The sequence below is a fragment of the Brachionichthys hirsutus genome, unplaced genomic scaffold (assembly GCF_040956055.1).
Source record: "Brachionichthys hirsutus isolate HB-005 unplaced genomic scaffold, CSIRO-AGI_Bhir_v1 contig_794, whole genome shotgun sequence".
In the NCBI taxonomy this organism is placed as follows: Eukaryota; Metazoa; Chordata; class Actinopteri; order Lophiiformes; family Brachionichthyidae; genus Brachionichthys; species Brachionichthys hirsutus.
The window spans coordinates 54,848-75,422 of NW_027180476.1; the positions used below are offsets into that span (position 1 = coordinate 54,848).

The 20,575-nt window shown below is 40.9% G+C and overlaps 2 protein-coding genes across 2 annotated transcripts; one reads left to right on the top strand and one right to left on the bottom strand.

Moving 5' to 3' along the window:
- Positions 1-641: 641 nt before the first annotated feature.
- On the bottom strand, positions 642-19,432 carry LOC137915226 (microcephalin-like). The gene is made up of 13 exons (XM_068758667.1): positions 19,406-19,432; positions 19,102-19,220; positions 18,908-18,989; positions 18,533-18,644; positions 18,321-18,452; positions 18,146-18,226; positions 16,485-17,415; positions 15,413-15,515; positions 13,515-13,552; positions 13,244-13,406; positions 13,082-13,159; positions 943-1,180; positions 642-846 (listed from the first exon to the last, which is right to left on the bottom strand). The coding sequence occupies exons 1-13, from the start codon at positions 19,415-19,417 to the stop codon at positions 794-796; spliced, it is 2,142 nt and encodes a 713-aa protein (XP_068614768.1). The 5' UTR covers positions 19,418-19,432; the 3' UTR covers positions 642-793.
- On the top strand, positions 3,765-12,158 carry LOC137915215 (angiopoietin-2-like). Its single transcript, XM_068758657.1, has 9 exons — positions 3,765-4,028; positions 7,320-7,475; positions 8,368-8,489; positions 8,597-8,835; positions 9,090-9,217; positions 9,672-9,773; positions 9,879-10,045; positions 10,821-10,951; positions 11,676-12,158. Exons 1-9 carry the CDS (start codon positions 3,765-3,767, stop codon positions 11,846-11,848), a joined length of 1,482 nt encoding a protein of 493 aa, XP_068614758.1. The 3' UTR covers positions 11,849-12,158.
- Positions 19,433-20,575: the final 1,143 nt, after the last annotated feature.

Here is a 20,575-nt window from a genome sequence, read left to right on the forward strand (position 1 = left end):
ACTTCCGTTCTTATCTTTACCCAGCTAGCTGCTCATTAACTAGCTCGTGCCAGCAAATGTCACGCCTCCCTACGTGAAGACACCACGTTACAACGACAAAGCCCATTGGTCCAGTGACGTCACACGAAGTAGCCAATAGGTGACAACGCAGCGTACGTACCACTAGGTCCCGAATGAAAACAGCGTTGTAAGGTTTAAACATTTTAGCTCAAGTGACGTCGTGAACGTTCTTCCAAACAAGCTCAAAAACGTGTTAACTTATTTTATTTTGTTTCAACATCGTCAAAGTACAAACATATTTACTTTCCAACTTTTTATTGATGTTTTAACTGCATTTTATGGTCTTCCTCACTAAACGGTGTGTGCTTTGTCATGTGTACAAATAAGCACAGTTATACATCTTTGTTGTGTGACGCACAATGGTAACTAAACCTAAGGCGCTATAAGGTTAAGTTCCTACTTTAATCTCCATTAAAAAGCAAATACCTGGTGAAAACTGAAATCAATCTCAAAAAAGAAAACACAATAAAACAAGCATTTATTATAAATGAAGAAATACAACAACACTGATAGTATTACCATTATAGCATTGAACTGGGTAATTTTAATCACATTGTTAGAAATGAAAAATAATCTGGCTCAGTCTCAACTTGTTTTTAAAAAACAATATTGATTATAAGTTGAAGTAATGAAAAAGACAACTAAATATAATTGGCATACAAAATGTCACAGCTCTACTTCACAGGTTGTTGAATGGTTGACAAGTGATGTTTTTCTGTTTTGTTTTTTTTTTTTAATCCAAGTCATAGTTATCGTATGGCAGCTGCTTCAAATGTGTGATGCTATCTGAAACAAACAACAACAAAAAGAGAATTCTTCAGTGATATGTTCACGAGAGTGGAATTTAGGACAGAACACAAAGAAGACCAGGAAATACCTTACCTAGCACCCACTGCTCTGACAGAATCCTGCTTCCCTCTGGTCTCCTGCCTGTATATTTCCCGATGCAAATCACCGCCTGCCGCACAGTTTTACAGACTGTTCCTCCACACAACTGGATCAGTTCCACCAGACTCTGAGCAGGCGGCTGGGAGTGCTGGGACACAAACATGGCAGGCTGGTTCTGGAAGAGGTCCTGCTGATGCTCGCCGGGGGACAGGTGTCTCTGGAGACGGCAGATCTGAGAAAAGAAACTGACAGTTAGATACTGTAACTGTATTTAGAGACATGCATTCAGGACAGGCTGATACAGAAGCTGATCTTGTTTAGCTTCTCTTTTCAACAGAAATAAAATAAACCAAATCACTAAGGTTACAAAACAGACGGGGATCATCCATCAGGAGTGGATCCACAGATCCACAGTGTATTAGCAGCAGTAAAACTAGTATAATCACACAGCAGTGCAAGTTACCGGTTGTAAAATGTTCATGAGTCCGATTCAGAATTATTAAGTGTTCATGAGTCTTACAGCCGAGGGGTTAGGGGTAAACAAGCTTTAAGGCTTTCGTCTTTACCCAATGTTTGCAAAGGGTTCAATTTAATATAAGTATTGCTTATGGGTACAGAGACAGGGTCAGACTAACTTAATTCACATTGTACTCTTTAAAGTGAATGAGTGAATAATATATGTATCACTTGCTTATCGTATTCTAGATATGTGCTTTTAAAGACAAGGAAACAGACAAATCCTAAGCATGTCTGTTGCATTTATGGAATTATCAAAATCTCTAGAGGATGGGTTAGGTTTGCCTGTGGAAGCAAATCTCTGACAAACGCTCGGCTCAACTCAAGATGAAATGCACCGAACGGTGGCTGCAACTTCTTGGCTGGGTGGATGATCATTTCATAAAACTAAACTACCTCTAGAAGGGCAGACCTATACCTGAAATAGTAGCACATTACCACAAAAAACATGTTTTAAAGTTCAACTACCCTCATTATAATGATAAGTTGCTACTGGAAAATCATCAGTTTCCCTATAAAAAAAGAAAATTCCAACTCCTTACTCAGACATCCCAGCCCATATTTTTGTAGCCACATGTTGCCTGTATATTTACATTATCCTGCAGAGAGGAAGGACAGATGGACACATCCTGCACAATTCTGTAGCAACTCATGCCAAGCAAGAATAAATTCAGGGCTAAAATTCTGCTGTGATGGAATTCATTGTTTATTTATTGTATGAGAAAACTGTCCAGCTCATTCTCGAACATAGAAAGTGGCGCAGTCCTAAGTTAAATGCATCAGTTTCCCACCCCTCTGCTGTACTTCAATAACTTGAACACTGTTAACATTATATCTCAGGCAGTGATTCAGCGTGAACACCTGAAAAAGTCAATGTTGTTGGCATGATGACAAGTCCTTCCTCTTTGGTAATGTGCCTTAAATACATTGCATTTCCCTTATACAGTAACTATTACATCACCCTACTTCCTACAATTCTGCTTTGGTATTTCTATCCCACAGTTGAGAGGCTTTCCTGTTAAAAATTTGATGCTAAAGATTAGCATCAAATCAGGTGCAGTAAGTACTAAAATGCAGTTATATCAACGTAAAATAGCAATTCAACAACATTGATTTCAGTCTCCAAGCCATTCTGTTCGGGAGAGACGAACAGAATTACCAAAGGATCTAAAAAAAAAAACATCCATGACTTGCTCACATATTTAAAAAATATTACTGTAAAAAAGTCACCCATCTAACAAAGAGTCTAACTTTAAAAAATAATTTTTTATTGCTTAAGAAAACAAAACAACCCGCAATTTCCCAACATTTTCTGATATGACAGGCATTTTACTTATGAAGACAAAAATATGTAAAGTGCATGCTGTCTGAAAAGGCATAAATCTACCCTTGAATCACATGCAAATAAAAGAGCAAGGAATCTTTCTGGTCAGAGGTCATAAAGTGGCAACTTTAGTTTGTGCCAATAACATACTTCATGGTCTGAGACCCAAAGAAAACTGTGGGAATTTGGGATTATTTTTGCAACATGATGAACTTGGTAAATAAATCATATTTGTGCATGTCAAGATGAAAATAAAGAAGAATAGAATAGAAAGAGTAGGAAAAACCTTCAGTTGAGGTTTTGCAAGAACAAAATATGAGAGTAAGAGATGAAACAGTCATTCAAGCAAAGACTCCTCTCTCCTTCGAATCTCTCATTACAAGACGCTAGTGTGTTTGGACTAACGGTCTGTCCATGAGCCAGGAAGCATTCTTCAATGAATGGAATGGACACTGCTACTACCAGCACGTGTGCTGAAGGTAGACAGCTGCATCCTGAGTAGGTGTTAGGCGAGAGGAGAATAAAACATGTGGGGATTTGTATAGGATATAGTGGAAGGTGTGTATAATTGTGTGCAACTGCTCATACGCGTCCATTTAGTGAGTGTGCACTGAAAGGAATCTCCTCTTCATTGCTCTTCACAGAGACGGGTCACTCTGAGGGGAGGGGAGTGGTTTAAACTGCTCAGTGGGGACAGAGGCAGCTCAAATACAGGGTAGGGGGCTTGACAAGAGGCGCGCACAAGCATTCTGGCACCTGCAATCTAAGAGAATGACACACGACCTCTAGTCGCTGATGGCTTTTTCTTCTTCTACTGCTGAGAGGTAATATAAGGGATGTGGAAAAACTTCAGAGGACTGTATACACTTGGATGCTATTGGGGGGGAAACATCTAAGCATTGAGAGAAGATTAAGGACAAATCCAAGAGGTTTCAATTGTAATAACTATATTTCAACGTGAGGTTCCACCGTGACGATGCTGAATGTGGATTTATTTGTTTTAAGCTTCTTTCTTGGTCTGGGGACAGGATATAGTGCTGTGGGTAAGAAAGAGTATCAGATCCAAAACGGGCCATGCAGCTACACTTTTCTGCTGCCTGAGCAGGAAAACTGCCAAACACAGAGCAGCAACTCCAACGATCCCGTTCAAAAGGATGGAGCCATGGACGGTGAGGAGTCGGCTCAGAGGCTGGAGCAACTGGAGATAACCATGGAGAACAACACACAGTGGCTGCTAAAGGTAAAGTTGGGTCACATGTCATCCCAGCAAAACCAGAAAATGTGGTTTATCATAGTGATTTAAGATTTAAGTTACACACACGCGAAAGGTAGCAGTTTTAAAGAAAACTAGACATCCTGTATGGAACATGAGGATGATTTTCAACAAACTGCTGACATCACCAGAGGTTTTACTAACACTGTAGAAGAATTATCAAAATAATTTCCATGCAGAAGATTTTACAATTGTACTAACCAGAATGCTTCAGGATAGCTGCTGATTTTTTCTCTCCATGATCGACATCTTATTCAGTCTCATAATAAGCCAAATGCTGTTTGTTCAAAGGTCTTCCCAAAAAGAAAATTACTACATTAAAATTCTGAAAACGGCACCGATTCATTCTCTCTTATTGAAAGTGCCAGAAAAAAATGAAACTGCAAATATTTTTCATTAAATATATATAGTAGATATGATGTCTCATGCTCATTGAACCACTCTCAATTTGAGCCTGATGAATCCTAGTATTGTCATCTTGGAATATGCCCCATGCATCAGGGAAGACCAAAATACATTGATGGAATAACCTGGTCATTCGGTATCTTCAGGTAGTCCAGCTGACCTCATTCTTTTGCTGAAATGAAGTAAATTATCCAATAGAAGGCGTGTACATATTTGCGTAGTTAAATCCAGGCAGTGTGTTAATCTTCAATACCACAAAATAATCAGCGCAGCAACGACGAAAAACGTGGAACAAACAGAGAATGTGCCCAGTGTCTGAGACAAGTTCGTTAAGTGCGAAAATACACAAGTCTGTAGACGAAGACCTCGGAGCAGGTGTCCCGCTCAAAGGTTTCCACACTGCTATTTCAGGTTGTGGAGCGATTACCTCGAGCAGCAAATTCTCTCCTTTCTTCTCCTCTACTCAGCTACACAAGAAAGTGGAGACACGAGGACACACAGCTTGATCACACAATTTGATCTCTCTGCATAAAACAAGCTGTGGTCCACAGGAGAGGTTGGCGGGGGTCTCCACTTTGATGTTAATCCAGACACTAACTCAGTAATGACGCTCACAGACAACAGTACCGACAGCGTCTCAAGAATCACAGACCAGTCGCAAATGAAGAAATGCCAAAGTCCAACAGCACATAATGACGGGTTACGTATTCCAGGACCTTCTTCTGTTGTGCAACCCGAGGCCCATTGGCATAGAAGAAAATAAATACTTTTACAACATCCATTATAGCAACACAGATTATCATTACTATAACTATCGGTCTGCATTCTTTTTTAAACAGTGGAAGTATTCGATTCTGTTAAATCTGGTCAACAAGTCATCCACTGTAGCAAATCTAAGCTTTAATAATAATGACGCGGAATATCCAAATCATGAAATTCTACTTTTAATGGGAAGACACACACAAAAAAAAAAAGATTTCAGCGCCCCACGGTCTTAAATTTGAATAATTTCCTGCATATTGTTTTCAAGCTCGCACACTGCAGACTTCCATAAGCTGTGATTTACTGTTTAAAATCCAACAGGAGTCACTTGCTTTTTAAAACTCTTATTTACGCAGCACCATAGATCTAATGGCAGCTGAGCAAAGCCATTTGTTGCGAGTGGACACCTTTGAAGCAAAGGCAGCAAACAACCGATTAGATTTGCTCTCTGCCAATAGGACATCCTGTCAACAATTCATGACAACCGTCCAACAACCAGACCTCGCTGCGTGTGTCCACGACCGCCATAAACGGAAGTCAAACAAAATCTGCACTAATTGCTCCTGATGCTTGGAATTGCTAAAAATAAATAAATGATAATAACAGTAACTGTTGCATTGCTAATGGGTAAATATAAACATTTACGACGCAAAATGACTGACACTTGCTTCCAGTTCCACACACACACACACACACACACACGTGTGTCATGCTGTCATGAAGGATGTAACTCCTCACTCAACACTTCCATCCTGTTTACGAGTCCTATGACCTGATTGCCACTCAGGAACACCGTGCAGGAAATAACTTAATGATTGGTCGCGGCCTAAATCTGACAATACCGCAAGGTGGAAAAGAACTAACTGCGTAAAGATGAAACATGAACCTTTTCGCAGCCAGAGAGAAGCTACACTATTCCTATGGATCATCGATAAATGTTATTTTAATGCTGCATTGAGAAATAACAAACCGCTACTTTCCACAGGACACGTCATTGATCAGACATGATTTTCACTCCGAAATGGCTGATTTGGAAAGTGCTTTGCTATGGGACAATTCTGGTCATGTAAATCCCAATAGCTCTTAAAATAATAAAACAGCGCTCCATCACAACACTCTGACATTAGCGCCATCAATCTACGTGCAAATAGGTTGTTAAGGGCATATTCTCATGCACTTACCCCTTACAGACGGAGCAAACATGACCTCACTCAATATTTTTCAAACTGAGGAATACACCTTATAGAGCAGAAGACAGTTAACGATTACAAAAAAGTCTAAAGGTTGGGGTGTAAAACAAGCCAACAATGAAAGATACCGAAGGTTTCGGAGAGAGGTTTTTATTTTTCCTCAGTATCTGCTTTTCTTGATCAAGTATGACTACACATCCCATAATGACAACAACAACATGGATTGATCGTCTGATACGGGCCATCTGTTCCCTATACGAGCCAGAACTTGGTCCGCATTGCCGGCAGCAAGGGTTGGATTCGCCAGGGCTGCCCTTTGTCACAGATTCTGTTCATAACTTTCATGGACAGAATTTCTAGGTGCAGGTGAGTCCGGTTTGATGACCTCAGGATTGGGTCGCTGCTTTTTGCAGATGACGGGATCCTGTTGGCTCCAGCTCTCACTGGATCGGTTCACAGATATGCATGTGAAGCGGCCGTCCAACCTGGAGGAGACCGTGTAGAAGACCCAGGACACGCTGGATGAACAATGTCTCTCGACTGGCCTGAGAACGCCTCGGGATCCACCCGGAAGAGCTGGAAGAAGCGGCCGGGGGGGAGAGAAGTCTGGGCTTCCCTGCTTAGGCTGCTGCCCCCGCGACCCAGCCCAGGGATAAGCGGTTTGAAGATGGATGGATGGATGGAACATGGTTTGACTTCCTGATCCAACGGAGTAAATCTGAACTATGAAAAGTAGCAATAAAACCTACCAAACACGCATAACTAAACGAGGTTCGCAGAAACAGCAAGAAACCAGAGCAGCAGGTTTTCAATCTGTGACCTATCATATGAAAACATAGCAGTGTGCACAATAAATCTACTGGTTGTTGATACTAATCAATGTCTCTGTTCTGTGCTGCAGCTAGAGAACTACATTCAGGACAGCATGAAGCAGGACATTGTCCAAATCCAACAGACTGCTGTCCACAACCACACAGCCACCATGATTGAAATTGGAACAAACCTACTGAGTCAAACAGCAGAGCAAACAAGGAAGCTGACCAACGTCGAGGCGCAGGTGAGGCTGCGCCGCTATTCAAACGTGGGGAAGGACAATACGCTAAAACACACACAAGCATGTTATTCGAAAGCACACTGCAAAAACAGTTCATATTCTGTAACAGAAAAACATGTTCATGAAAATGTTTTCTCAAAGACATGAATGCATTAACATGTTTTCTTCAATACGTTTCATTAAATAATGTTATCTCAGATTGCAAAAAAAAAAAAAAATAACTGAGGGGAAAAACAGGCATGAATGAGTCAGTTTATTATTGTGGCTACACATCAGTGACCTTATGTGAGCCAACTGTACAGCATTTCCTGTTATTAGCACTTCTCATATTCCCACAGAAAGGGTCTTTCGGTTTGTCACAATCACACATCCGTCTGTCCAAAGTCGTCAACAGCTGCAGTGGAGACACATGGATCCATGCAAACAACCTGCTTTTTGCTGAGTTCAGTTCCTCCAAAATGGGATATTAGAGGCGAGGTCCTCAACCCCAGTGTTTAGTTCAATACATCTGTCTGTGAAATTAGGTGGACTTGCAATGCTTCCCTTTGTTCAGGTGCGTCTGCTGCGGTGGGAATTTGCTTGTTCTTTTCTGCCGTGTTTTTCCATTTTGCAAATGGAATGTTTGCCCACTCTGCAAATTTTGCAAACTGAGCTTCAGCTGCACTTGATCCAGAATATCTGAAATGCTGTGATAAATTCCCTGTTGGCCAGACACATTTTCTATAAGACTATTATGTCCTTTAGAATTTGAATGGACATGTCCGCTGATTGTTTGCCAAGCGTCTCGTAGTACAAACTCAATGAAAGATATGTTGTTACTCGAATACTACATTAAACATTAAAATGAAAGAATAATTCCAAGGGCCACAGTCTGACCACACCGTCCTTTTTTCAGGTAATTCATCACACAACTCGACTTGAGCGAAGACTTCTTGAAAATTCTCTGACGACCAACAAGTTGGAAAAACAACTAATTGTCCAAACGAATGAGATCAACAAGCTGAATGACAAAAACAGGTGAGTGCACCAAGTCACGGGGCAAATGATGGATGCTGGATATTTTCAGGGCATCCAGGGGACAAAGACAAAGCTCACTGCTCAAGCAGTTTCCTGCTTTTCCTCAGCATTCTGGAGAAAAAGGTGGAGGGTATGCAGGAGCAGCGACAGATTGAGTTGAAGGTCCTTCGAGATGAAAAGGAGCAGCTTCAGACTCTGATTCTGAGACAGACGGCCATCATAGGCGAGTTGGAGCAGCAGTTCCTCAAAGTCTCCTCTAACAACACTGCACTGCAGCATCAGCAGCAGGAGTTACTTGACACTATGAACAACCTCATTCACAGCATCTCTGTTGGCTCAGCTGGAGGTAGGTCAAAAAATCAGGTCATCGTATCGTCTTTACCTTGTAGTAGAGTCATCAGTGACAGATGAGACATGCATGAACTAATCCAATGAAACGGCTCCACCACAACTCAGGTTTCATTTAAATCTGTGTTTGGAAAGCACAAAACAAAACCTACCCCCTTTGTTTCAGACGACGTGAACTTATCAAAGCAGCACAGAACAATCCTGTACTGCAATTGTGTAGCATCACATTAATAAGAATGCTATCTTCTGCAGAGAGCAAACCTACCATGATGCAGGACACTCCTACCACATTTGTGGACTGCGCTGCCATTTTCAAGTCAGGAAATACCCAAAGTGGAGTCTACACTCTCACGATTCCCAACACTACAATGGAGGTTAAGGTATAGTTCACCTGTTTAATTAATCCAGACTGGTTACCGAGTTCACAAGAACTAATACAGAAATAATAAATAAGCATAGGACGTACATTCATGCGTTGGTAGTAGAGCCAGTCGAGTGCAGATGCATACTGTATGCGCAGAGGCATGCACTGACTGAGCCATGAACGCACAAAGCTCAGTAAACAGTCCTGTGTTTGAAGGCAGGTCAGTTAAATTAACATTTGGTCAGACCTACTTAATGACGGGCATTCTTGAGCTGCAACTGTGATTTTCCATAGATACTTTTCAGGGAATTTTGGACTTCAGTTCTGTGTTCTTTCCCCAAAACCTGACATTTGTTTTACCCCAATTCAAATAAAACTCTATTGTCAAATTATAAATGAACACAACATTTCTGAAAAGGATTCATTTTGAAATATTAATTAGGGTAACTATTTCTCCTTTGCGATTGAAGGCTCTCTGTGACATGGAGACAGATGGCGGTGGATGGACGGTCCTACAAAAACGCTTTGACGGTAGTATTGACTTTCATCGTACGTGGCAAGAGTACAAAAAGGTACTAGCTGTCAAGAAGAAGTTCTTATTGAACTTTTTGCTGTTTTGTTAATGGGAAAAACTACGGTGTTCCAGTGGAATTAAATTATATCAACTGTCTTTTCAGGGTTTCGGGGAACCGTCAGGTGAATTCTGGCTAGGAAATGAATTTGTGTCCAGGCTCACAAGTCAGCAGTCCTACAAACTAAGGATCCAGCTAAGTGACTGGGAAGGAAACTCTGGATTCTCGCAATATGACCAGTTTTCTCTGGACAGCGAAGCACAGAATTACAGGTAAATTGTACTGACAGCACTGAGGAAATTAAACCTGCCAGATGATCGGTGGCAATTACTCCACATTTTTTAATTTTACCAAAATGTTATAGTGCTCATGTTGCTGAAGCCCATTCGCAAATAATGTGTCTCTCTTACAGAGCAAGAGACAAGTAAAACTAAATAAACTAAATAAATGAAGAAAAATCACTCGTACTCAAAAACCTGCAAGCAAAAGACTCTATACTGATCCCTCTGGATGGAGTTGCTTTACTGCAAGAGTGTTTATTTCCTGGTGCAGATTTACTGGCATCATGCCAAAGAAACCATAATAAAATTGGACCGGGTTCGGAAAATAGGCGATACTTCTTGAATTTGTAACACTGAATCTGCAACTCTAGGGAGGAAAACAACCCTTAAAAGTATTTACTTTACAAAGCTATGCTAATAGAGAGATAAGGACATTTCCTTATCTCCTTATTTCCTTATTTTACAAACAGACTTTGAAATACCTGTACTCCAATTTAATAAGGCTCTATTGAGCCTTGAGCTTACTTGGCAATGATCAATTTGTTGTTGAGTTACTTGGCTGAGTACCGGTAGCTTCAAATAACTCCCAAAAAGAAATTGCACCAATAGAATTGAATTGAAAAAACAAAGAAAGTGTCATGCAAATACGTCACACTTTAATCCTTATGCCAAACCCTAAACCCCTGTAACTGCATAAATAAATGCCTTTTGAGGAAGAGCAGGTACGGACTTCCTCTTTCTTCAGTTTTCCTTTTCCATTCTACAGGATATACCTTAAAGGTTTCAGTGGAACAGCAGGCAAAACAAGCAGCATTGGGCAGCCAGTAAGTGATTTCAGTACGAAGGATGCAGACAATGACAAATGTGTTTGCAAGTGCTCACAACTGACAACAGGGGGTAAGAAAATTTTTTAAAAATTCTCCCAAAAATAATTCAATAACAACCATTCTGCTTTTCAGGAAAACATATTTATTGTTGCCAATTTGTGATGACACTTGTCACCCAAATCTTGGCACTTACCCCAAAAATCTTCAAGGGCATTTTAAGCACTCCCTCACTTTTGTAGTCAGGTCAAAGAGCACAATTAGCTTAGAATTTATCACTGATCAACTCATTGGGGAATTCAGCCTTTACAATGGCTGACATTAATAGCCTGGGAACAGAGCTGTTCCCTCTCTCCTCTTGTAGCTTAAGGGTCCCTCCTCCATTCCCTTGAAAGTGACTCTGCTGCCAGGAGTTTTGTCTCCTCTGCGCTGGGGTCTGCCAAGTGAGCACGAAAGCCTAAAAACCATAACCCTATCCCTTTTTCCCATGAGGGGTCTCACACACGGGATACATTAGCACATGAAACACAATCATGACTAAGTGGCATCAATGGGGCTAAGAGAAAAAGGAGGACTACGATCACAAATACACACATGCAGTGAATATATGTGATATAAACCTATTAAGCGTGTTGTAAAGTCAATTAAGTACCGGAAATTCTCTAGTCCACCAGCAAATCACAAGCCTGTCAGAAATAGATCCGATGATTTACCGTAGTTTTAACAAACACAAAGATTCCTCACAGTACAGTGCAACAATAACATTTCATCTAACTATTATTGCTTTCATTTTCCAGGTTGGTGGTTTGATGCCTGTGGTCCATCAAATTTAAATGGGATGTATTATCCTCATGGCCAAAACTCCAATCGCTTCAATGGAATCAAATGGTACTACTGGAAAGGCTCGGGGTACTCACTGAAGTCCACAGCAATGATGATCAGACCTGCAGACTACTCGGGGTCACTTTGAGTGGTCGCTCTCAAAATAAATAATCTGGGAAGCTAAGTCTTCTTGACAAGTGACAACAAACAAAAAAACCAAATATAGAAATCTTCAAGGGAGTCAAAGCATTTGAAACTATATTTACATACCTTTGAAAGTCAGACGTTGTGCATTTTTATGTTTGTACATATATGCATCAAATGGGTTGTCAAAATGACTGTATATACTGAAAAGAATTAGGGATGGCAGATATAAAATATATATACATATATAATAATGATAAATATAATTTATTGAATGAATTGGAACTGTTGTCATCTGCTTTTAGGATCACGTCACCAGCTGCTGCATCTGGGTGTAGGCTAACCTGCTGTAACCATTATCAGTGGTTTTCACAGTTTCAGGGGAAGAGAACATGCTAATAAATAACAATACATTCACAGAAATCAGAGAAGGGGTCTCTACCAACTAGCGCAAACCTCCGCCAAGCAGCTCATTCCCATCACTTTCCTTCCCATGAGCCAGAATAAAACGTGAAATCCGTGAATCTAATTTCTTGAATGATTATTTAGATACCACTTTAGCTGTGTTTTGACACAACAGCAGCTTGAGTGCTGATGGCACAACATGCAGATGAACTGGTTCAAAGTGATTGTTAAGTATTCTGGAAAAGTTACTGCTTAATGCCTAAATGATCATTTTCATTTCACAAATAGTCAGGGGGTTATGTATCGCTAAAATATCCAACATATTTAGCTATTTGCATATGTTTTGCAATAAAATGACTAGTTGAGAAAGTTTTTTGGTAGTCGGTGGATTGAATACATATAAAAAATTGTCATGTGGTGCCGAGTACGAGAGATTAATAAAGAGGGATGTATGGTACGGTACTAAATGCTGAATGAGTCCATAGGAGTAAAAGGACAATAAACTGCTATGAGGACATAACAATAATTTGCCATGGCGAAAGGCCTAATGAGTCCAAATGAGACGACACTCATCTGCAGCAAGACGGTATTTCTTCCCTGGCAGCGCCAGGAAGTGACAGAGATTCGAGTTCAGGAAGAGGCAACATTCACACAGGATGCGTCAGAAAAAAAACAGCGGCCAGAAAATGGATGACTCGCAATAAAATTGAGCACGTTTCCGTCCAACTTCCTCAGCTTTGGTTTTACGAGTGCTTATTAGTTTTCAAGGTCAAAAGGGGGGATGTCGCTAAAATGTTTGCGTCTGGTACTACTGAACTCGTGCAGCACTCACCTGCGCTGCAGGAAACTGGTCTGAAAGTTCGTATGGTTCTTCTGCAACCCATTGCCTTTGCTCCAAACACCAGAGAATCTACTCGGGATAAATAGAATTAAAATATAGCAAAACACTTAATCATCATATAAATGGCATTTTATACAATGTCAATCTACATACCCATTCAAAAGAGAGGATCCAGCATCCTCGAGCTATGCCCAACAGGATATTGAGAGTCCGCCTTTCACCTCCAGACACAACATGAGTTGTGCTCTCAGAAACTCGGTCAACAATTGAAAAACGTCCCAGAGCTTTCACAACCTGATCTGCAATATGCTGCTTTCTACAGGAGGTGAAATACCACATTTTTAACACTAAAACAAGGATGTGTTAAAATAAATCCATGGTAAAATTCATGATAAAAACGGTTTAAAATACTTGAGGTACATACTCAGTGGGCATGCTCGTCATGACCAATGTCTTCACAGTCTGAAATACAGAGAAACAGATGCAGATTTAAAAATGTCACAGTTCAGTTAATATTACGTACATGAAGAAAGAGAGAGAAAACACACTTCAGCCCGGGTGGGGACCCCTGATATACTCAATATAATAAAGTTAACTTGATAATGTCTCAAAGCTGTTTTGGTGATTGATACAGCAGAGGAAGATGCAACGAAGCCAAAGAGGAAATCAAGGTTACAAACAAGGACCACCAGGCAAATGCGCTGCCACACTGATATCTGGTCCACAACCGAAGACAGGAGATGAAGCACAAAGAATTAAAGTGGTGTCAAAGAGTCCACCAGCCCGGCTCACAACAGGCAGGCAAGTTGGGAGGCCATTTTGTTAGCGTCGTCACATAACCCGTAATCTTTGGCTGTCCGGACAGAAGTTTTGTTAGCGCTAACACTGTAGGACTGCCAAAACGAGGCCAGAAAGGGGGCTAAGCTGAAGGGGAATTAGACTTATCATGCACAGGGGGCATGTTCTAAAAGCAACAGAAGAAAGCCGGCACGAGTGGCACCACAGCCTCTGAGCACAAATGAAGGAAATTCTTCACTGAATGACTTTACCTCCTTACTGGCTGCCATTCTGCACTTACTGCAAAATGACACTATTCAAAAATGAAATTCAGAAGGCCATCCTGGGCCTCTGAGACAGTTACAAATAACAGCTATGTGAGTACTACATTACCGTAGCTGCAAAGGGCATCAAAAGAACATCCACTGTCGGGTCCCATGAACATTAAATGAACAATGATGGAAAAAATACCAGATTTATACAGGAGTATTAGTAAAAATAGGAACAGTCTCTTTTGGACTACAGAGGCACAAAGACTTCCTGATTTGAAATAAAGATGTCTGTGCCTCATTTCACTGTTATTGTAATACATTACCATTACTGTATTGCGCATCTGAAATTTGCTGAATGTGATTTAAAAATTAGCCTAAAGAATTTTGTTGTTTGCATTCAATATATGTAATTTGGTGGCATTAGAGCAGCAGCACATCTGCACTGAATACATAATATTTACGGTCTGGATTCTGCATGCTTCACAGGCCATGCAGGTGTCTGACCTCCGTGTACTTGTGCCGGATGACTGTGTTTATCAATGCTGCCGCATGTTTGGACATTCATCTATTATCATGATCCTCACAGAACCTAAAAGAACAACTTCAGCACCTCTGTGATGACGCTACTATAAATTCAAATCATAACACATCCCTGGGGGGGGGGGGGGGCATGTTTGGTTTGTTTCAGCTCCAGCTTGTTGAGGTTATCAGCATAACGAAAACAGAGCACAGGTGCATATTACAAGCAAGGAAGTCGTAAGCTACCATCACAGCGGGGAAAACACAGGAAGCCCTCAGGACTAGACAGAACATCTCGACTATATGCGTCAAATGCCTACAGAGGCGGAAGTGTATGACCTTATGGAGGAAATGGCGCGCACACACACACACACACTATTCGTGTTAGGTTCACTTCCTAAACTTCCTATACTGCAGAAAGCAACGGATGTCACAGGATTATTGTAATATTGTACAGCTCCAACAGTTTGAGAAGATTAATTTACATGAACTATTATTTATCGTAAAAAAAAAACAGTTAAAAAAAGATTTTTGCGTTTGTTTCTGAGCATTAAAGTAGAATAAGGAGAAAGTGTCAAAAATGTGGCCTGAAAGTCAGTTTAACTCGTCTATATACACTGAAGGAGATTAAATAAATCAGCAAAAAGGACTCTTTGTACGTCTTGCTTCCACAGTCCCACTTTTTTCCATTACAATAATAAAAAATACAAAACCAATATGCATTTTAGGAAGATTTTCTTTAAAACCATCTCACCTTTGTCATATCAGCCATCTTCCGAGGACTCAAGCTGTCTTGATTTTCTTCGCCATCAGAGCGGATCTCTCTGAAAACAGCTGCAGCCTCATTTCCTCCCTCTACATTTGAGAATAAGACTGTGATAAACTTGGGTAGGAGGGTTTCCTTTGGTGATCACACAGCAGGTGCTGCTTGTGTGCGCATTTATAACAGTATACGTTCCAAACTAGCAGAACGAATGCTCAGTTGTTCTCACGTCTCACATATAAACTAATCTCAGTATAATAAAATAAATTCCACCAGTAATGTTCTTAAATAAAGCGTAGAGAAGCATTGTATAGCAGTTACAACGTTTTAAAAATAAATAAAAGTAAACTGCCCAGCTTCAGAACTACTTATTCTGGTCAGGGTGTAGTTAACAAATACATCCAGGAAAACATCTCAGTCTCTGTGTCTTATAATCACACGCGTGTATCTGGGACTCAAATTTTCTCTGAGGAAAAGACAGGAGGCGGAGCTAGAAGTGGCGGAGATGAAGATGCTGAGGTTCTCCTTGGGAGTGACCAGGTTGGACAGGATTAGAAATAAGACAATAAGAGGGACAGTGAAGGTTAGACATTTTGGAGACAAGGTCAGAGGACAGACTTGGATGGTTTGGACATGTCCAGAGGAGAGACAGGGACTATATCGGTAGAAGGATGCTGAGGATGGAACTGCCAGGGAACAGGGCTAGAGGTCGACCCAGGAGAAGATACATGGACGCAGTGAGGGAGGACATGAGAGTGGCTGGTGTTGGGGAGGACGATGTAAAGGACAGGGTGAAGTGGAGAAGGTCGATTTGCTGTGGCGACCCCTCATGGGACAAGCTGAAAGTCCAGTAGTTAATCAACAGGCTCATTACTCACCTTCCAAGGCCTGAGAAAGGACACGGACAGAGTCTTCCTGCCGCTCCGATACGGCGTTATCCTCGGTTAACTTTGTTGGTTGTGCTCGTCTCCGTTTTCTTTCAACACTTGTACTCATTTTGGTACCGATAAATGGCAAGGTGCTCTGTCTCCGCCGTGCAGGCACAAACGTGTCATCAGAAGCTGGACTATCCAGAGATGTTTCAGCATCCTGCCGTGGCTGACGTTGACGTTGATCACACTGCTCCTCGTGGCTTTTGCCCACTTTCTTCTCCTTCTTTTCACAGTTCGTTTCAGATCCAGCGCTTTCACTTCTTTGTTTTCTCTTTTTTGGCACAGAGTGCAACTCAAAAGGAATATGAATGTCTCTTTCCACAGGTAGATCAGGCAAAACATTTATTTTTGCTTTATGTGGGCAGTTAGCTGGGGAGAAGTAGTCTTCAAATACGTCATCGTCCCCCCCATCAGCGGAAACCGGGACAACCTTTTTAGAGTCACTCGATAGAGTGAAAGGTCGTACCAAGGCAGAAAGCGACAGTCGAGCTGGTCTCTGTGTTTTCGCTTCCATTTTCCGCGATGGAGTGGAAGTTTGTTTAGACTGTTTAAATGCAGCCTTGCCTGACTTAAGTGGGGACAAGAAATGACAAGAATTCACAGCAGCAGGGGAAACATGAGTCTTCGTCTCTTTTAAGGACTTGGCTGCATTCATTATTTGCTTTCCCTCTTCGGTTTGGTCAGTTGATGGACGAGAGGATTTTCTAACTGATCGGCCCTTTTCTTTAGTAACCTTCTTGCTGCTGTCAGAACTATGGCAAGGGCTCTCGATTACGCCCTTGGATTTGTGTTTCTCTGATGGCCGTCTTTTTATCGACTTCCTCCTTGCCTTTTTCGGCGTATTCCCTGTTTCATCCTCTCCGTCGGTGAAGTCGGGGCATTTCAAAGGACTTAAACGGCGTTTCGATGCGTTACAGCTTCGGTGCTTCTCTGAGGCCTTCCCGTTGCATTGTCCAACCTGACCATGCTCAGTGAAATCAGGTTGTTGTCGGTTCTCTTCCTTATCGGGTGAGTAGACAGGTTCAGCAAGAGAAGTATTGGAGTCCTCGTCTGACTGGTCATCTATATTAAGACAAAAATAATAATCTTATTTATGTGCATTGTTTCCATTTGCCAGTGAGTTATGTTGGATTTTCGCAAACAATTCTCAATCATTTGAAACAATAAACCACAAAAAGCTGAAAGCAGTTCACAGCGTATGACGAAGCTACTGAAGTAGCTACTTCTCATACAGCATGTTGAAGAGACCAAACAAACCCTGAGACGCTACCATGGATACCAATGAGAGTCAAGACACCAATAAAAATCACATCCTGAGCAACACCAAACATGGCAGTCAAAAGGATTGCTTCTCCCATCACACAAGAACCTTAAACTACCGTAAATATTTAAAACCACTGAACCGGATTTCATATATTTGATAAAAGAAGTAAACCCACAATCTTGGCTGATTTGCATCAAATATGAATTAATGTTTTCAATGTACTTAATCTAAGTGGCTCTGAAAAATAAAATCTTCAATGAATCTAATGTAATATTTAAGAAGTTGTCAGAAAACTCCAATGGGGTAACCATGGCGCCCTGTTTCAGTTTACTGATAACTATTGCTGCAACAGTGTTTTTACTGCTGTCAAACATTGACCTGGTCATTCAAACAACCCGACCAAAAGCACAAGTCCAAGTACAGGTGCTATGACGGAATTCAACACAAGAGTTCATCTGGGTTAATCTTGCTGCTTCACTTTCAAGGTCTACCAGTAAAAAAAAAAAGAAACACTCCAGATATTCTTACATGTTAATCTGAGGACAGTTGGTGTGCTCCCAAGGGAAGTTTTAATCCCAGTTCCTGAGCAGGATTCAACCGTCTGTGAAGCTGAAAGACAGTAACATACATATAAATGTATTTCTGCTGTTTCTTAGAGACTGAAATATGTGCAACAGATTGTCGTTCCATTTGCTGAGCCGACCTGTGGGCGAGAGTCGTTGGTGTTTCTCTTTCATGTCTTTCAAACGCCGTGCCATGTAATCCGATCTTTTCAACGCGGGACTGTAGATTATTCCATTCTCTTCATCAATAAAGATGGGTGACACATACGTATCTGTGGATTTAAATAATAGAGAAATAACAACCTATGTTTCTTAGGATTAAAAGGTTCCATAAGGAGTAATTATCTCTTACCAAGAGACTCTTTTGGTGCCAAGTCTTTCATCAACTTGTCTAATTTTTTCCTCATGCGTTTGTCGTTTTCAGGCGTCCTCATTGGAGGATCTTTCGGCTGCATACATCGATGCTACAACAAATAAAGCATACTTTAAAACTCTGACGCATACTATACATCATTTTATATAGATGCTAATATTGCTGTAATATTCAGTTCATTTAATTTAATTTAATTTAATGGAAAAAAATATTCACTTTCATGGCCTGGCTTTTGTATTTAAGTGGCCCAATATCGTTAAAATCTAAGGTTTTATTGACAACACTAATTTACAGGGACACCTTAAACTGTGACCCCCTGCATGAATATTATATATAATATTATTATATACTCACTTTCTTGTTCTTTAAGACAGGATTAGTTTCATCCAAGGCTGGATAGAGCTCCTCGTCGACATGAACACCATCATCGTAACATCTGGACAGTAATTCACCAAAAGATGACTAAGAATGACTGAGAATGTCCTCGTAAAACTCCAGAGCAACACAAGAATAGCGTCATAAAGGTGTTGCAGTTGGGTTATTCTCACCTGCCGACCCAGAGCGCGGAGACAAGCCTCACATGACTCGCCTTGGCTTTCCTCCATGTCGCCGGATGACCATTGAAGTAGACGACATGTGTGACTTGTTTAGTGAATGTTTTTGATACCTGCCAGAGAAATTGTATTTAAGAGTTTGCAACAGATACATATTTACCAAAAACACAAGCTAATGAACGTAAAGACTAAAACGGTTTTAGTTTTTTTAAAGTTTCAAACATAAATGTTCTTTGCCAATGTGTACATAACTCCTGTAAATAAAGTACAAATATGTTAATTTGCCTTGCGGTCTCACCTGCGCTCCCATATCCTGCAGCTGCTGAACAAAGGGTTTGGAATAGTTTGCATTTTTGTCCGACGACCAAACATCAACATAAGCAACGACATCTGTAGACGAATTTAACAGAGTCATAAACCACAAGCCGTAGAGCCATGAAGCCCGGTAAACGCAGCACGATCCACATACCTTTAAGAACTGCAGCCATTGTTTGTGGTCCTTACTGGCTCTTTGGCTCCGAGAATCACCTTCAATAAAATATATCTATATATTGAGATGGAAGATTAGCTTTAACATCAAAAGGAATTATATTTGTGTGTGCCCCCCCCCCCTTTAAAAAACACAACATATGAAATTCACATCTCCATTATCAATCAGTGTCAAGATCAGCACTGCCGCTCAGAATGACTTTCAGTCGATCCAAAAACTAGATGGACTGAAAAATCCGTGAGTCTTATTGATTGAGAAAGAAAATGGAAAATTAACACAAGCTAACACAGTAATGTTCTGACAGTGCTGGCATTGTCTGATCGCCATTGGAGGAGGCTAAACCACGACGTTCAGACAGCTCTCAATCACATGCATTGATTTTATCTTGCATCAATTGGGTCTATTAATTCACGTAAGACTTTGCTTCAAAGTAAAGTAACACAAAGTGTTAACCGCAGGTTGCCTGGCTAATTTAAAGTGCATCACGCTGGTGCGGCTAGCTTGGCTAACGTCTTCCCTCATATGCCGACACTATCGCGGGCAAACAGCCGATGCGAGGCAGACAGCGACTCTTAACGGCGAGCACCTACTTGTATCCCGTTTGACAGATGGGCTCGTGTTGTGTTATGAAATAAACACGACGTCCAACAACAAGTGTCCAGAGTTCGCGCGTGCTGTTTGAGGCGCAATGCATTCTGGGACAAATGGCCTGCATTGGCTGATGGGAACGTTACGTCATCTCGAACCCAGAAGTGACGGCGAAGTGTTTTTGTTTTTGTTTGTTTGTTTGTTTGTTTGTTTTTAAGTGACGGTGAAGTGTTCTATGTTCATTTAACTAATTTAAAATAAAAGTTATAATAGTATTCCATCCATCCATCGTCTTATTGCTGGAGCCTATAATAATATTGACTTATTGGATTTTTGTTTCAGTCCCATTAATCACAATTTTTAAGTGCGTCTATTTGTGTGTCGAATGCA

Bases quoted from the DNA above. Each gene is read 5' to 3' on its own strand.
- LOC137915226 (XM_068758667.1), bottom strand. The intron at 18,990-19,101 runs GTGAGAATAACC...ATTACTGTCCAG, and splicing joins TCCGCGCTCTGGGTCGGCAG to ATGTTACGATGATGGTGTTC. The intron at 13,553-15,412 runs GTGAGATGGTTT...TCTGTATTTCAG, and splicing joins AGATGGCTGATATGACAAAG to ACTGTGAAGACATTGGTCAT.
- LOC137915215 (XM_068758657.1), top strand. From the start codon at position 3,765: ATGCTGAATGTGGATTTATTTGTTTTAAGCTTCTTTCTTGGTCTGGGG. The intron at 8,490-8,596 runs GTGAGTGCACCA...GCTTTTCCTCAG, and splicing joins AAGCTGAATGACAAAAACAG to CATTCTGGAGAAAAAGGTGG. The intron at 9,774-9,878 runs GTACTAGCTGTC...CTGTCTTTTCAG, and splicing joins CGTGGCAAGAGTACAAAAAG to GGTTTCGGGGAACCGTCAGG.